The 18797-nt window shown below is 36.3% G+C and overlaps 1 protein-coding gene across 2 annotated transcripts in view; it reads right to left on the reverse strand.

Annotated features, from left to right (window-relative positions):
• Nucleotides 1-7041: 7041 nt before the first annotated feature.
• Nucleotides 7042-18797, reverse strand: part of agtpbp1 (ATP/GTP binding carboxypeptidase 1) — an 85153-nt gene continuing 73397 nt past the window's right edge. For both annotated transcript variants that reach the window (XM_088630203.1, XM_088630205.1), the window contains one exon: nucleotides 7042-8216. In XM_088630203.1, the coding sequence (XP_088486329.1) occupies nucleotides 8036-8216 (181 nt within the window). In that variant the 3' untranslated portion in view covers nucleotides 7042-8035. The remainder of the gene's footprint in view (nucleotides 8217-18797) is intronic.

Genomic DNA, 18797 nt, shown 5'->3' on the forward strand with positions numbered 1-18797 from the left:
ACGTGCTGGTGTGCTATACCAGGAAGAGGATTTCTTTCCATTCAAAACGTGTATTTTAAAAGTTTAAGAAGTAAAAACCTTACAGCGTACACAGATTTCTAAACTGATCAGGATCGTTATCTTTGTCTTATGCATAATAATGTTCACCGCTCTGTCCAGCAAATTAATAATAAACTTTATTTTATATAGCGTTTTAAACGAATAAGAAATTAGATTGCTCATAAACCTAATCACTTGCTTTTTCTTTTTATTTAGGCTCAGATTTCAACTATAGATCGTATTATTAATAACCATAATAACAACCAACCAACAAAAACAACCATATAAACATAATGGTGGTGCTGGACCTTCCAGTTTTATTTATTTATTTTTTAATCGCGTAACATAAACATATTACCGTATGCAAACTGTACTGTATACAATCTTAACTGTGCCCGTTTAAGTATTGAATATTCATATCTAATTTTACCACTGAAGGGAAATCTTAACATAAACATACAGTATATGGCTGGTCTCGGTACTTTAAAGAAAAAAATACGCACCAGTATTCCATTTCTCCCTAAACATTGTAAGCTTCGAATGAAACCACTAAATAAAGACATAAATATAGAAATCTTAAGATTTGTTTTATTTAATGTTGGTAGCAGGATGAACTGTCAGAGTGTATATTTTGTCGCAAAGTTGCTACAAGATGTTAACAGTGAAAAAGGTATTTAGAAATGAGTTATTTCAAGATGAAAAAGAAAACATACACGAAACATGGTTTCATTACGACCAGAATCGTTCTTGAGATATTTTTAACTTGATTTACAGTATTTGAGAGGTATGTCTTAACACCGATACTACAGTGCTTAAGTACTGCTCACGTATATGTTTCTAGGTTTATATTATGCATTTCATACGGTCAAATTACTTTTGAGCAACTAATAAGAAGCGCGAAACGGTATGCGTTTTACTTTCGTTTTGTGCTGGGACCCGTGGATTGATTAGAGATATCAAGTACATACAAGTCATTTTTTAAATGTTGTAGTTCGTCTTGAAAAAATGTTACGAGTACATCATCTATCAACAATTACACAGGTTCTGTTTCCATATTGCGGATTTTGGTTAGGTACAGTATTATCAAATCCACTGGCGCTGTGTGTTACTTTACTGAGTCCCAATCTGTGATTGAAACCTGTAAAACCGGTTTAATTCGTCACAGCCAGCACTCTTCAGGTGTGAGGGTCTTCTGAATGAAATGCTAAAATGTTTGTGTATATTCTAATGGTAGTGGGGGCAGGGTGTGTGGGAACAGGTTTGTTCTTCACACCTGAAACATTTTCTCTGAAAGGATTTTCTTCGAAGTTTAACCGATCTTGTTACAGCATGTTACAGTTTACTATTATTAACCATATTCATTTTAAGTGCTTAATGTAAAATCTTGTAAAAATATATTTTCATTGTTCAAATATACATTAATATACATTAAGTCTGACTATCATATAATAAGTTAAATACAAAACTAAAGAAAAAATAGGGTTAAATATAATTCAAAATATTTTGCTAACAATGTTAACTGTTTATGAATAATAAAATGTATTAACTAAGGAGTAGGATGGCACAGTTGTTAGTATGTTTTTTGTTTTGTTTCTTTTTCATAAATACAACAGTAGTACCTGATGTCTCAGTGGCTTTCAAAATTAAATTATGCATGCAAACCTGTGAACTAGAAAGATAACTAAGATTTTAATACTAATTAAATGACCGCGGGCACTTCCCACCCCCCCCCCCTACATTCTCAAAGTAGAACAGACTAACCTTCTAATGAAAGACAGTCCACCCCCCACGGACAGTAAAAGTGCCCACAGGCACTTAAACTTAATATGGTCAGTAACGGTAAACAGTAACATGGTAAGAAGGAGCACGTACAAACGTTTTCGAAATAACCACATGTAAGACTCTGATCCTAAAAATGTTTAGGGAGAAAGTGGAATACTGGTGTGCTTCCAGAAGAATCAGTATGGCTCAGAGATTAAATAAAACTTCACAGACATTAACGAAGAGCATAACGCGTGTACTGTATACACTGCAAGTACAACCCAACTCTCTGCAGGAGTGCTGGCTGTGACGAATTGAACCGGTTTCACGGGTATTTTCAAAGTAGGAGGCGAGATTTCCAGCGAAAGACACCCCCCCCCCCTCAAAAACCCAGTAAATACAGTACTTACTAGTTAAAGGCTAGGCTCTCGACTACGGCGAAAGGAACCCTTCTTTCATTAGAAGACAATGAACATATTTTAGCCCTGAATGAATTAATAGCAAACATGGTTTACATAAAAGACATTTTTCCAAGAAAGTTTAGCCTTTGTCACTAATGAAACCACTAAATAAAGACATAAATAGAAAAATCTTAAGATTTTTAAAATACATGACTTTGCTAAAATTTATTTGAAAATAAAAACAATTACAACCGCCAGGGGAGAGAGAGAACAGGGGAGGGATGTTGGTTTTGCATAAGGGGCGGGGCTATGGAAAGTAGGTATGTTTGGGAATGTGTAGTTACATGTTCTGGCTGTTTGTGAATTATCGTTGTTGAGTATGGAGTGTTGAGGTATTGATTTTGTGTAATGCTTTATGTTGAAAATTGAGGTGGATTTTGTTTATGATAAACAGGATAAACTGGGATGGGAGGAAGGTTTGGTTTTGCATAAGGGGCGGGATTATGATAATTGGATGACTTTGCGAGTGTAAAATGGTTTGATTATTTGATTTTGTATTGTGGTTGTTATCTATGTTTTTGGTTGGTATTATGTTTATATGGTTGTTTTTGTTGGTTGGTTGTTATTATGGTTATTAATAATACGATCTATAGTTGAAATCTGAGCCTAAATAAAAAGAAAAAGCAAGTGATTAGGTTTATGAGCAATCTAATTACTTATTCGTTTAAAAAGCTATATAAAATAAAGTTTATTATTAATTTGCTGGACAGAGCGGTGAACATTATTATGCATGAGACAAAGATAACGATCCTGATCAGTTTAGAAATCTGTGTACGCTGTAAGGTTTTTACTTCTTAAACTTTTAAAATACACGTTTTGAATGGAAAGAATCCTCTTCCTGGTATAGCACACCAGCACGTCTTTTTTCTCCAATCAGAGGGGTGTCAGATGGTGTCAGCCAATCACCATTCTGCGTTGGGTAGCAACGGGTGACTGTTCTCAGGCGGAAGATGTAAGCAGCTTAATGTTCGTGTTAAATATGTTTTTTAAATTCAATTAAACGGGCACAGTTAAGACATTAAATATACATATACATACTGTATACAGTACAGTTTGCATACGGTAATATGTTTATGTTACGCGATTAAAAAATAAATAAATAAAAATGAGAAGTCCAGTACCAGCTGGATTCGAACACCCAACCTACCAGCTGGTGGTCACGCACCTAGACCACTAGGCTACAAGGGAGCTCACATGATCAGGCAGGCGAAACAGCCCTACATAGCTCTGCCGCAGTACACGGATATAATCATACCGTTATTAAATTATTGAGATACGCGATTCCATATTATATTCCCTTTTAATCAAATTCTAAAAGTATGCTTGTTGACTCCGGTATCACGTTAGTTAAAGACTTCGAAGCTTACAATGTTTAGGGAGAAATGGAATACTGGTGCGTATTTTTTTCTTTAAAGTACCAAGACCAGCCATATACTGTATGTTTACGTTCCAAAATTAATATCGTTTATGGCCTTCACACGCGTTACAGTATGCTCCTATTCTTTTTATGCTCAGCTACTAAGATTTCCCTTCAGTGGTAAAATTCAATATCTACAACGGGCACAGTAAAGACGTTTACAGTACAGTAAGTCTTTCTACGACAGACCAACGGACCACGAGTGCCCCTGTCGGTCAACCAATCACGCACCGCGGTATCGCGTGTCATCTTACCTGCGGTATCTGTACTGCGGTGTCTTTACCGCGCACTTTGAATGGCTGCATCTGTAGAGCCACCTTTTGCTGCGATTACAGCTGCAAGTCGCTTGGGGTATGTCTCTATCAGTTTTGCACATCGAGAGACTGAAATTCTTGCCCATTCTTCCTTGCAAAACAGCTCGAGCTCAGTGAGGTTGGATGGAGAGCGTTTGTGAACAGCAGTTTTCAGCTCTTTCCACAGATTCTCGATTGGATTCAGGTCTGGACTTTGACTTGGCCATTCAAACACCTGGATACGTTTATTTGTGAACCATTCCTTTGTAGATTTTGCTGTATGTTTGGGATCATTGTCTTGTTGGAAGATAAATCTCCGTCCCAGTTTCAGGTCTTTTGCAGACTCCAACAGGTTTTCATCCAGAATGGTCCTGTATTTGGCTGCATCCATCTTCCCCTCAATTTTAACCATCTTCCCTGTCCCTGCTGAAGAAAAGCAGGCCCAAACCATGATGCTGCCACCACCATGTTTGACAGTGGGGATGGTGTGTTGAGGGTGATGAGCTGTGTTGCTTTTACGCCAAACATATCGTTTTGCATTGTGGCCAAAAAGTTCGATTTTGGTTTCATCTGACCAGAGCACCTTCTTCCACATGTTTGGGGTGTCTCCCAGGTGGCTTGTGGCAAACTTTAGACGAGACTTTTTATGGATATCTTTGAGAAATGGCTTTCTTCTTGCCACTCTTCCATAAAGGCCAGATTTGTGCAGTGTAAGACTGATTGTTGTCCTATGGACAGACTCTCCCACCTCAGCTGTAGTTCTCTGCAGTTCATCCAGAGTGATCATGGGCCTCTTGGCTGCATCTCTGATCAGTCTTCTCCTTGTCTGAGCTGAAAGTTTAGAGGGACGGCCAGGTCTTGGTAGATTTGCAGTGGTCTGATACTCCTTCCATTTCAAGATGATCGCTTGCACAGTGCTCCTTGGGATGTTTGAAGCTTGGGAAATCTTTTTGTATCCAAATCCGGCTTTAAACTTCTCCACAACAGTATTACGGACCTGCCTGGTCTGTTCCTTGGTCTTCATGATGCTCTCTGCGCTTTCAACAGAACCTTGAGACTATCACAGAGCAGGTGCATTTATACAGAGACTTGATTACACAAAGGTGGATTCTATTTATCACCATCAGTCATTTAGGACAACATTGGATCATTCAGAGATCCTCGCTGAACTTCTGGAGTGAGTTTGCTGCACTGAAAGTAAAGGGGCCGAATAATTTTGCACGCCCCACTTTTCATTTTTTTATTAGTTAAAAAAGTTTCAAAAATCCAATAGATTTCGTTCCACTTCACAATTGTGTCCCACTTGTTGGTGATTCTTCACATAAAATAAAAAATTTATATCTTTATGTTTGAAGCCTGAAATGTGGCAAAAGGTTGAAAAGTTCAAGGGGGCCGAATACTTTCGCAAGGCACTGTATGTGCTATCTCGGGGTGTTCCAATTGCTTTCTACAGTCCAAAGGGATACTCTGTCCAGGTTTACTAGTATCTCTACATTTGCCCTACATATGCATGGGCTTGAGATTGACTGGTGTCCTATCCAGGTTGTATCATTGCCAACTGCCCTGTCTCTTTCAGGATACTCTCTGGTTTGTTACACCTTACGAGTCTCTAAGAAAAAAAAGTCAAAAGAAATAGACAGATACCTCAGAATATTTTTAGAAAATCAAATTCAATTAATGTTTGTTTTAGAAAATGGTATTTTTATACTGCAAAATAAACTTATTTTAAATTAGATTTTACTCATGTATTTTTCTCAATTCTAACCGACATATAATGTACGTGGGTCTTCTGCTGCCATTTTCCGCCCACTACAGTATTTCCAAGTCAAAGAAAGAAAAGACAATTGAATTTGTAAACACAGAAATACATAGTTTTGAATTTTACTGCTACAGCCCGATCTTAAATCTATTTAGCCATTTGGATTTTATCTTGACTTTTTTAGGGCTTCTTTCTGTAGTTTCTAGCAAGAAAACTAGATGCAAGTAGCTTTTCTGTATGCTTTTCAAATAAACACAGAGATGTATGGGAGGAAAATTAAAATGAAGTGAGGTACCAATTTGTAGTTTGATTTCATCAGTGCTCAGATTTTGAGCAAGGCTGGACCCGGTCAGTAATGGGGTGGGAGACCTCCAAGGTAAATAAGATTGCCGTCTTAAGCAATATTAGAGAACCTGTTGGTGACATTCTCCCCTCTGCACCAGTGTTTCCAAGTATGGTGACCAAGGATGCTGTATTATAGGAGGTGCTGTCCTATTAAGATGTCAAACCGATGTACTAATGATTAATAGTCATTAAAGATTCCGTGAAACTGTTAAAAAATACTCTGGTCTTGAACAATCTCATCTACCTAAAGATCCTCTTTAATTAATTGGTGCAGTGAAGTGATTTTTCACTTCTCCACCTCATACACTGTGCTGTACTTCAGTGGTGGATGGAAAACTCTAAGTGAGATTTGTGATTTATTATACAATTCCTTAACTTCGTCCTGTACTTGTCCCTAAACAACAAATGAATCATGATTTCTTTGGAGTTACTTTATTTAAATGGGACACGTTTGCACAAAGAATTCTTACTTGCATCTCTTGTTAAAATGCATATTTTGAAATCAATGAAGTGATTGATTGTATAAATATTCCTCATAACTATGCACAAATACTGGTCTCTTTATTCTAAGACATAAGGGAAGAAATATTTAGATATATATTTAAGCATAGGTGAACTAAAACAACGAGGGCTAATGGCTAAATATTAAACATTTATTGGGGGTAAATTAATATACATATATGATTATTGTCATGTACTATAATAAGTAGTAGCTAGGTTACCAAGTGATCTCCCATATACTGTACATCATGATCATCCTACTGTAACTGTCACTGCTGACCCTTTAAGCCCTCTTGAAAGCTGTATGAGCTTCTGTTCTAATTTCCCTTTTTTTCTCAGGTATAGAACTTCCTTGACTTCTGATTTTTTTTAAATCAGGATTTGTTCAACTGTAATGAAAAACCACTTCAAATGTAACATGAAAGTTAATTTGGTCATTTGTCATCACACAGATCAAAGCATGCAAACTGAGGCATTTTAAATTTATTTTTCATTATTTCATAGCAAGCATCCCACTATTCTCATCTCAATCAAGTTAAACATTTTACCTTTTCAAGATCAGCAAAAAGCTGTGAAGATCTGATCTGTGTTTTCACAATACACACACAGCACTACACGGAGATAACCACACAGATTTCTTTAAAACAACACATAGTAGACAAATAAAAATAAATTAAAACTTCGACTTAACTCATGCAATATATGCACAAAAAGAAACAAAATTTTATACAGCGCCTACAGTTAACCATTGTTTACTGATTCTTTTGTTAGCCAATCAGCCTTAATATGGAAAATGTAAGATTTAAGTACAAGTTAGAATCCAGTTACTAATGAATCCAGTTGTACATTACGTTCGTGGTACAGATGCCCTTCTTGATGTGATCAAAGTCACTACATTAAGATACATGTTTTAGTGACTATATAGTTCAGTGATAAATATATGCAATAGTGGTGGCTAACTTACAGCATACACTGTAATAGCTACATGTGGCTCTTTTTTCATAAAAGTTTATCCTTATGAAAGCTTAATCTTACTGAAAATGAACTTTTATGGTTCTATTATTTCTTAATTCTGTAGTTGGTCCTCTACAGTTTCTAGGTTGCTAACCAGTGATCTGCAGGAAGGAGAAAACATACCAAGGCAAAAAAAGTGAAAATAGATGTAGGTTACATTCTTTGCTCTTAGACTCTATTTTCTTTCTACAAACCCAGGTTTGTAGTTTGTACCATGTATTTAATACCTTGCTGCCTAAGTCCTCTAAAATAAAGAAAAGTGTTCTCCGAGTCTGCCAGTCACAAGTCCACTTGATACGCCAGGAATGAGGCCCTGAGTTACAAATGGATTCATATTTTTTTAAATAAAAACTATGGTTCTAATTTCCCAATTGTCTATTAAATATTTTGTGTTCTCAGCCTTGAAATATTTTTCGCTTCATTCCAGGTTATTAGTGTACTGTAATCAGTTGAAGGAGTATCTCCTGGTTTTCTCTGAATCGGAGAGACCCTCTTCAGGGGGGCAGGGGTCCAGGTCTCCAGTACACTCATTCAGGTCAGGCTCATTCTCCTCGTTGCTGTCTGCACTGTAGTCCACTTCCTCCAGGAAACGCGGCTCATCCTCATCAAGCACATAGGTGGTAGTGCTGCACAGGAAAAAAAAAAAACGTTTCACATGATGTATCACTATCACAAAAAAAAGTATTTAAGACAGACCTTCCCTAGGAATAAGTGGAAAATAACCATTTGTTCAGCAGTGTTCATTCACAAGAACAAAATAATATATGCAGTGGACACTATACTGTATGTATTAACTTGTCTGGCATGTTTTCCTAGTGTCAATACCATCACACAAAAGTTTAAAAAAATATCCATTCATAGCAACAGGAAACAGCCAAAGCTAAGCAGTCCCTGTGTGCAATAATAAAAACCGAAAATCTTGTTGTTATATGGTAACAATGGTTTACCTGAATCAAACCACAATACAATTTATAAGACCATTTTAAGCAAGAATTTGCTTTCAGCCACAAATATGCAGAACACAAAATAAGAAAGACAATAGCCGTGGCTTGAAGTAATGTTACTACCATACAGCATTACCCCTGATACACAAAATGATACATTGCATCTCAGTAATGATATAATAGCGCTGCAAATTCAGAAACATAATCTTGGCAGCTTCACGGAGGGCACTGACATCTAATGACTGGAGCTCCTGAAGAGAAGACCTCCACTTCTTCCAGAGAACAAACTCAATTTTCCTCAGGGCATCAGGTAATTTCAGTTATGTGTAATGACCATGAGACGCATCTAATTGGTTTCTTTGGTAATGTGTTAAAATACTTCTTCGAAAGAGCTAAAGCGATTATCGGCCATTAGAGGAAAATGTGAGAGGTTGTAAACAAGAGTTGTCAAGCCTCTCTGGAGCCCTGAAGGAATGGTAAGGGAGAGCAGGGGGAGGAGAGTAAGTAACACATACTCAGTTTCATTAGTCTCCCAGGGGAATAGATAAAGATATTTGCTCAGAAGCTCTAAGTGCTTCTTAATATTTCATTAGATAAGTACTTCAAAATTCAGATGAGGTCCCCCTTTAGGGTCTGTAACCTTTTTTTATTTTTAAATCAAATTTTCCAGTCTCCCATTCATTAAAAAAACAAAATCTTTTGAATTGGGTGTGGAGGGAATGTATATTGGCTGCAAAGGTAAAGAAGACAGATTCAAGGGTAAATCCTGCTTAATGCTATTGGAGACCAAAGCACACTTACTCAACTCAGTTTAAGAAAAAAAAAGTATTTTGTTCTTTAACCTTGTAAAGTTAGCTTAGTAACAAAAAACAACAAAACAAATCTCTTTAAAAATAACATGGCAAAATCAGAAACTGTAACAAAGACATTTCTTCCCCATATCTGAACTGTCACTAAAAACCCTGAATAAGCTGATTCTTTCAGTTTTGGCAGCAAATATCATGAATTTGTTTCTTGTATTCACTGTGATAGATTGCTCTGTATAATGAAATTATCAGACATCTGTTTTTTGGGGTCAGAACATGTACATCCTTATAACTGAAGTCAAGGTACAGGGGATTAATACAGTATATTGCTTGAACCTTTTGCAATGTCTGGTTGTACAATACTGTTTTATGAACAGCTTGGAATTGATTCAGTCTAGGTCAAGCAGTTAATTCATCTCATACTCCACTGAGCCCATTCAGAGTGAATATTTAACAAAGGCGTGGATCAGAATTATCAAAATGATTACAATATACAGTAAATACTGTTTATCATATGGTGAATTCAGTGCCCTTAGAGCATCAGGGTACAGAAAAAATATATGTCCAGTCACAGAAATTTATGTCTTTTAACTAATATCTTACACAGTAAAACTTATGTTATTATTGGATTTGTTCCCAGATACTTAGAGAATGTTTATTTCAAAACCGCTATGGGACAGGATTATTTTATCCTGAAAGACTAACATTCCCTAGAACCTAATGCTAATGATGCTATAGCTGTTCAGGCCCTTCATTCACTTTTGGTAACCTGGCAAGGTCAGCTTGGTATCCCTTAAAAATTCAATACAATTTATAACAACATTTTTTAGCAAGAATGTGCTTTCAGCCACAATATGCAGAACACAAAATAAGAAATACAATAACCATGACTTGAAGTAATGTCACTACCATACAGAGTTACCCCTAGTACACAAACATTCCCCTATGCCTAAGCATTCTTTTCTATTGTTAATAGCTCTTCGCTGTTTTATCAAGTTACTATTCAATCTGTTATGACAAGAGGACAATGGCCAGTTGCTTCATCTCCAAATCACCTGCCTGGAAGCAAAAGCAAAAAGGATTTTCAAACTTTTTTTTCCACAGCTTCTTCACAGATAGATGCTACAGAACCAAGGTGTTGCAGGCCCACTATTGTGATCAAACTGGAATAAAAGCACACAGCCACACTGCAAAACAGGAGCAAGCCCCATAAGCTCTAATGGAGGCAACGCCAAATATTAAAGGATAACTAATTACTTTTTTATTGTTCCAATAAATACATTAAAGATAAAAAGGATATCGGCACGTGTTTGTTTGTTCATTATTGATAGATTTTGTTAAGTTTAATAAATTAGGATTTTTGATGATAAAATGCCAGAAGTCTGTGAAGAGATGTCTGAAGATGGAAGAACGTAGTGAAACAACTTATTTATAAAAATATAATATGTATTAGCTGTAAAAATGGTTGAGGATCTCAATTTCACAGTGTTGCTGTAATTACCAATTGTTTACATGTAAAATATACTTACTGTAAATGTATTAGAAACCAAACAACTATGTACCAGCCCCAATAGCATTTCTTGCATTGTAATGCTCTCTTGGTATATTATTTACAATTTTTACATAATCAGGTAAATATTTGACAGAACAAAATTAATCTTTCAACTACTGCAAAATTGAATTAAAAACCAGAATAATCACATTAGAAAAGCTTTTTCTAAAATAGGGGTCACGGCAACCTGGAGCCCATCTGGCTAAGTAGGCCTACATCCTGGATGGCCAGGATGTGGTAGGACACTACGTGAAGACACAGGGACTCCAATGAGGCAGCAAGCTTGTGGAAAGTGGGAGGAAGCCAGAGCACCCAGATGAAATCTATGCAAACATGAGGGAGAGCATTCAAAGCATCTGGTGGGGGTTTGGAACAAATTACTAAGCCATTAATATTAGCAATACCCCGGAATCTAAATAGTTTGACAAGCACAAAGGTAATAATATAATTAATATAATTAATGGAATAGGCTGTATTAATGGGAACAACAGATTTTTGGCGAACACAACAATGAAAAATGATATGAATCAAATGTACAGGGGCACAGCACCACTTTTGCAGTTTGCAAGAATAGCAAGGCAACAAAGATATTTGGCAAACACATCAGAAGTGATTGCTGAGAGCTCTTGCATGGGGTGAAATCTCCACCAACGCAGTAATGGAAATACTGAGAAACCTGACACTTCCTTGGGGACAAAGAGCATTGGTTCTGATCCAAAGGACCACTGAAGACAAAGGATTGGATTACTTGAAGGGCAAGTAATTCAGATGAATCCCAGCAAGACTCTACATGTCGTCCACAATTTGTAACACTTATTCAACACGTATTCTCTGCCTCTCCCCGAAAAAACTTTTGCTTTTTTGTAGAATTTTTTTAGCAAACATTGCAACTAATATATTCCAACAGTAAAGGTCAACAGCATAGTCATCCAGTGTTGGGTAGTTTTAATGAAACAAGAATATTCATAGTTTTGTTCCTCCTAGGTGATGTGAGACTGATAAACTCTTACAGGACTGTTTACTTCAAGTTATTGCTGCTAAACGGGGTTCTACACGTTACTGAATTATGGGGTGCACTTGTATATATAAAAGTATTTAATCATAAGAGAGTACTTTCTTTTTCAAATCAAAACCAGTCTGATTGATGTGCTATTAAATTAAATATCAAAATCTTTTAAATTTTATATCTATATTAGATACATTTTGCCATATTTTGTCTTTGTTTTTCTTAATTACATCTTTCACAGGCTTCTACACACCATTCATTGAGGAGACTGAACTTGTTCATGAACAAGAACAATTTTTACTGAACTATCAATAAATATTGTCCTTGGATAGTAAAAATTCAATTTATTTGTTTTTACCACTTTTTGTTTCTGGATACAAGCGGAATTCCATGTAGTAAATACTTTTAGTTTCTATTGCCCAATATCATTCAATGATAAGGTTTAATTCCTTGACTATGAATTGTAAAAAAAAAAGTAAGTGACATTCACCTGTCACGGGCATTTCACATGTTGGTGTGTTATTTAATACACTGCATATAATCATAGACAAGTACTTGGGCAATTAAAAAAGGAAACAGAAAACACGAGAACACAAGGGAGGTGTTTCTTTAATGTCTAATCGACAACTGATAGTTTTCAATCACACGTCAAAGAAGAGTAAAATATTTTGGTTATTCAAACGCTTTCGTCTAAATATGGAATTCATTCTTAAAATCTTACAATAGAGCACAGGGATCTCAAGTGTTAGTTTCTCCAGACTGAAGAGGCATAAAAAATATGTAACATTCCTCACAAGGTTGTTAGAGAAATTGGCTTCACCTATAGACACCTATCTGATTTCTCTCTATAAAAGACAGAAACTGTCCAGTGCACTTTGGGAGTCTCTACAAGACAAAAGAAATGGTATTATGATGCGATGCAAGACTGAACAAGACTCAAAAGTCACATACAGGCAGGTTAGACAGATTACACGATAGTGAAAAATTGTAATTTCCGACAGTTGCTGTGTCAGGGGCAGCATGATGTATGCCCTTGACCAAACAGGATCAGCCAGTTAATAAAGAGTTTAACATGTGGGAAAGTGAAACAGTTAGGGTTAAGAACCAAACCAAGAAGGAAAGGTTTGAACAATATGGCTGTTTGTTATTAAGCAGATTCTCCATGCCTTTTATATTACAATAGCACAAATAAGACAACCATGTCTTAGTTTTTAACTGACTGAATATATATGCATGCAACAGTAAATGTATTTTATGCAGAAACAGAAGTTGTAAGAATCAGACTATAATTTTATTTAAAGCACAAATGCAAAAATGTTGAAATGCACATGTTCACAAGATTTTTTCAGTATACTAACAAAGCATGAATATATATATGAAGGCATGCAAACTAAATAAAAAATAGAAAAGTCTGTTCATTCCACAAAGGAAATATAAGTCTCCATTTAGCTATATCATTTAACAATTAAGAAATGATGAATACTCTTCCCCTGCATCAATCTTTCTGCAATGTGACATTCAGGTCAATTAATCCGTTTTCTCCTGACCTCTTACCCCAAATGCTTTTTGCCGAGTTAATTTGTCTTAAGTGTTTGAATGTGACACACAAACTAATATGTTATCTGCCTAAGGTGTTTTTAATTCTTTTTGAGCCATTCATTTTTTTTTTATTTGACTGCCATTTTAAGCTTTTTATCTTATAGATATTATTAGAAATAATACATTCACAAAGTAAATCAGAGAGGTTGTATGCTTTCAATTTAGGTATACTGTAACTTAGGTAAAACAAGACTCATTCTACAGAGCACACTGAAGTGAAACAAACCCTAGGGGCATCCATTAATCTTTTTAAAATACAATTTGGTTGGAATTAGTGCACTATCTTTTATTAGAAAAGGAATCCATTATTTAAACTGGTGATTTACTCCAGATGATGGAGGTCAGGAATATGAATGGTTTGCATCTTGGTGATAAGATACATGTCAAAATTAATGTCATTTGACATTCTAGCGTCTACATTTACAGACAGTATACTGAACACTAAAACCTCAACAGTAACTGCTGGAGCAGCCGAAGAAAGTTAAAACAGTGAAGTGTAACTGTATCCTCTGAGACTTACTTCTTCAACCACTTGCCATAAGGCCCTGTGTTGCTTGAAGGGCATACAAAGTTTCAACTGATAAATGCCACAAACTTGGTATGGGACTTCTGACAGGTCCACTGACTAGACCACTCCATCATAAACAGCCCAAAGATTCCTCAACCAATCCTGTCCCGAGCATGACCACCACCTCATACATTTCACTGACTCACGTCCTGGACACAAATTGTATTGATTTTAATTTTGAATTAAAAAAGGCAAAATTGCACACATGTACGGGAATGTGGTAAAAGTAGAATAAAAAAAACAAAACCTAATTACATTTGTTTCAATTCCAATTGTTCCGATTGGCTAAACAGAAAATAAGAGTAAAGAGAAGACAGAAAATCAATTAGCAAAGTACACAAAAAACTAATATGTTAAAAAAATTACATCCTGATTGAATAAACTGAAAAAAGAACATAATATTGATCAGCATGACGTCTTATAATGGTGATTCCTTGCTCTAATGTCAGCAGTTTTACACTCAGTGAAGCTTTTTATTCTATATCTCTTTTCTTTACAACCAATGAACAGCAACTGGATAGTTCTTGAAAATGAGCTGAACCCTGGCCTGTTGGGTTAAAGGGCAGTGGCTAATGTGTATCCCAGTCCAGATGCCCCTATTCTTTTCTAAGTGTAAATGATTTGTAATGAGAATTTCTACATAAACATTGTTGATAACAGGGTTTTACTAACAGGGAAATTCCAAGTAATGAAAATGCCATTGCCCTTAGGTGTGCATATGATCAGTATCACCTGAAGTGTCTTGCCAAATTATTTACTACTATAGTGTCATATTTTTATTGATACTTATGCTTTGTTTTGAAACTTAATGTTTTTTTGAAGACATGAAAGACTCAAACTGAAGATTTCTTAGTGTGAGATAAGATACAGTAAATGTCAATAAAAACTAGAGAGAAAATACAAAAATATGTTGATTGTGTAAGTATTCTGACAAAGTGAAGCACCTTTGGCAGAAATAAGAGATACATACAAGTCTTTTTGGACAGGCTTTGCACACCTGTTTGGTGCAATTTTTGCCCACTGATTTTCGATTCAGATTTGCTCAAGCTCTCTCTAGTTGTATAGAGAGCTGGATTTCAGCATTAATTACTCATACAAATGTCTGATCTTCAACTAAGTCACAATAACAGAAACAAAACATCTTCTTGACAATATTGAACACATCATTTAAACATTCACAGCTTAGGTTGGAAAAGGTATGTGAACCCTTGTATTTAGTAACTGGTAGAACCTCCTTTAGCAGCAATAACCTCAAACTAAAACGTTTAGGTCTTAAACATGTTTCCTCTAAGATGTGCAAAGTACACTGATACATCGAATTTCCCATCACTCTTTACAGACTCCCTAGTCCCTGCTTATGAGAAGCAGAACTATAACATAATTCTGCCACCACCATGCTTGAGAATAGGATGGTGCTGACTGAGTGAAGCTCTATGTTGTTTTTGTACCTTATATTTTGCCTCTAAATTTGTTTTAGTTTCAGATTTGATATCGTTTTTTTTAGGTTTCATACATGCTTCCTTTGTGGAATGACATGGATATTAGTGACCCATGGACACTGTATCCGATCTCAGCCCCTGAACTCTGTTACTCTTTCAGTTGCAATTGGACTCAAGGTGGCACCCCTAACCAGTTACTTCTTTGCTGGCCACTCAGTATGGAGGACAGCCTGTCTAGGACGTACTGTATGTGGGTCAATTACAATTCTTAACATCACCATGCTCAAAGAGATACTGTCTTAAGGACCTTTAAAATCTATTAGAACCCTTCTCCTGATGAGTGCCTTATTCATCTCTATCCCTGTATAGCTTCAATAGTTCTTGATATTCACTACCTGACTGAAGGACCTGATTGACTGACTGACTGAAGATAGCTGTATATATTCTGAAATCCTGTACTGTAAAGCAGTATTATCAGCTAATTGTGTGGTTCATTATATAATTACCTGTAAATGCAAAAAAAAAAAATCCTTTAGGTTTCCCACAGCAAAGGATTTGAATATTTAAGCAATCACGGCTTTCCATTTTTCTTTCATATTATCTGTTCAGCTTGGTGCTGTGGTGATTAGCATTGCTGAGGCCCTGGGTTCAATTCTGGACCTGGGCTGCTGTCTGTGTGGAATCTGTATGTCCTTCCCACGTTCCTGTGGGTTTCCTCCAGGTGCCCCGGTTTCCTCCCACATTCCAAAATCTGGTAAGTTAATTGGCTTTCAGAAAAATTTGACCTGGGTGTGAGTGTGTCTACAATACAGATGCAGCCATTCAAAATGGGTGGGGTATTTTGCGGCATACCCCGGTGGGCGTGTCGCAGTATCACGCAGTATCACGCAGTATCACGCAGTATCACGCAGTATCACGCGGTTAATCGCGTCATTTGACGTCATGCTGGAAAGTATCCGGCATCACCTTGTAAAACCGCCAGGGGGAGCTTAACCTCTCATGTACAGCATTTGAGCTTTTAAATTTGAACTGTGTATTACAGCATGTTAATCATCAGTCATTAAAATGTTGGTATATTTTATGAAAGCAAGATTGCTCAGTTGGACAAAAGTACACAACCTACCTTTATCAGAAATATTTATGCATCAAAGCCTTTACCGAAGATATTACTAATAGTATTAATAATGAATGACTTTGGACAAGCTGTATACTCAAAGTATAATTTCTTTAGCACATTTGTACAAGCACTTGGAATCTGTCCAAGCCCTACTTTGTCAGGCATTTTGTTTTACTTCAATGGGCATAAAAAACTCCCTTGCTTAACAGGGCGTTTCATAATTTCTAACTACGAAAATGATTTAAAATGCGACACTTATTCAACTAGAGCTCAAAATATCACAAGGATCCTCAAGAGCACAGCAAAGACTGTATTAAAAGATACTTGTATGAGATACATGAGAATCCAGGCTTTTTTATCAACGCTTTCTTTTCCGTATACCAGATATTATGGGACCACTTTAGAAGGGTGTCAGCCAGTCAGATTCCAGGAATCGGTACTTTAAAGGAAAAATACACACCGGTATTCCATTTCTCCCTAAACATTTTAAGCATCGAAGTATTTAAGTAACATGTGAAATAGCGTGTGAAAAAGTGGTAGTTTTAAGCTTTTCTGCTAATATAATATGGAATCGCGTATCTAAAGAATTTAATAACGATATGATTATATTCGTGTACTGCGACAGGGCTGTGTAGGGCTGTTTCGCCTCCCTCTTCATGCGACTTCCCTTGTAACCAATGGTCTACGTGCCCGATTACCAACTCAGGTTGTGTGTTCAAATCCAGCTGGTGCTGAACTTTTCTTTTAACAAACATTTCTTCGAAAAAATAGAATAGCAATATTATGGACAATCAATTGACTTTTATATTTCAAAATATCACAACATGATCGATTCTTGTCAAAAAAGTCATTTTTGATAACAATGAATAGTCACCTTCTTCCCTTCTGACAATGGTCCCTGCTTCTGCTTCCTGCTTCTATTGTGTGTGTGTGTAATAGAGTAAATTTTTATAGAGAAATGGAGGCTGGACAGTATGCGTTACAATATAAACATTTATATTGATTTAAATCGTGTTCTGATTTAAATCGCAAACGCGTGTTTAATTATGTGTGTTTTTTAATCATAATCAGGGTAATGCAACATAAATTGATACAGTATCTTTGTCTTCCAAGTATCTTAATAAACTTTCAGCATAGCTTTCTACCCGTTTAGATTTATTTTTCTTGGGATTTTGGGATCAAACGTGGAAGGATTAGATTGTTTTTATTTTTCAAATACATTTTAGAAAAGTGTAATCTATACCTGCCCAGACTGTACGCCTTCCTAAACCCCGCCTTTCACTCCTGTCCTGCTCTTCCCCGCGCACCCCAGCCGGGCGCTCTTCGGCCTCTGCCCGGGACGAATGTATATTTTGATATTTACACCCGGCGCGGCACCGAGGGAGCGTCTGCATTTATAATTTAGTTTTTAAAATTAGTCAAGCAATATGAAGCATCTCCTTTTACTTTTAAGTCCCTTAAATACATTGAGCACAGCTTTCTCACCACTTAAGATTACTTTTTGATACCATCCTTACACAAAGCAGAAACTTTCCGATGACATACAGTACAAGTGGAAAGATTACAGATTTTAATCGTCTTTAATTTTGTTACGTTATACGTTTTAGGAACGTTTCATCTAAACAAACAACACCACAAAACTATTCTCGATTGTATTTCTGAATGTTATGTTACACCTACAGTAGTTCACTGCTTAAATACATCGAATTAAGAAAGTTAGGTGTAGCACTTTAGATCTTTTTTTCTGAACCAGGGAAAATCTGATCATGTTTCTCTATAACAATAATAAAAAACTTTATTTTACATATCACCTTTAAAAGTGGCATCTCAAAGCAATACAGTAGATGGAAAAACAGTTAAAAGGGACCAAGGTAAATACCAGACAAACGCAAACGCGTTTTTAATAAAATGCTTTTATTCATTCAGCAGAGAGTGAGAGGGACATCCAGCAGAGAGAGACACACACACACTTATCCAGTCTCTCGAAATAAAGTTATTTTTCAAGCAATGCAACAAACGTCGGGCAATGTGTTTTTTTTAATCCAACATTGACAGCCACATCTTAAATCTTGTCAGTCAGCTCTTTTTTCTCTATTTGAATTGTGGCTTACACATCGCACGACTTTAAAAGCTAGAAAGACAGGTTTCGATTCACATTAGCTGGCGACAATACACA

This window comes from Lepisosteus platostomus, chromosome 4 (assembly GCF_059453375.1).
Source record: "Lepisosteus platostomus isolate fLepPlt1 chromosome 4, fLepPlt1.hap1, whole genome shotgun sequence".
NCBI lineage: Eukaryota > Metazoa > Chordata > Actinopteri > Semionotiformes > Lepisosteidae > Lepisosteus > Lepisosteus platostomus.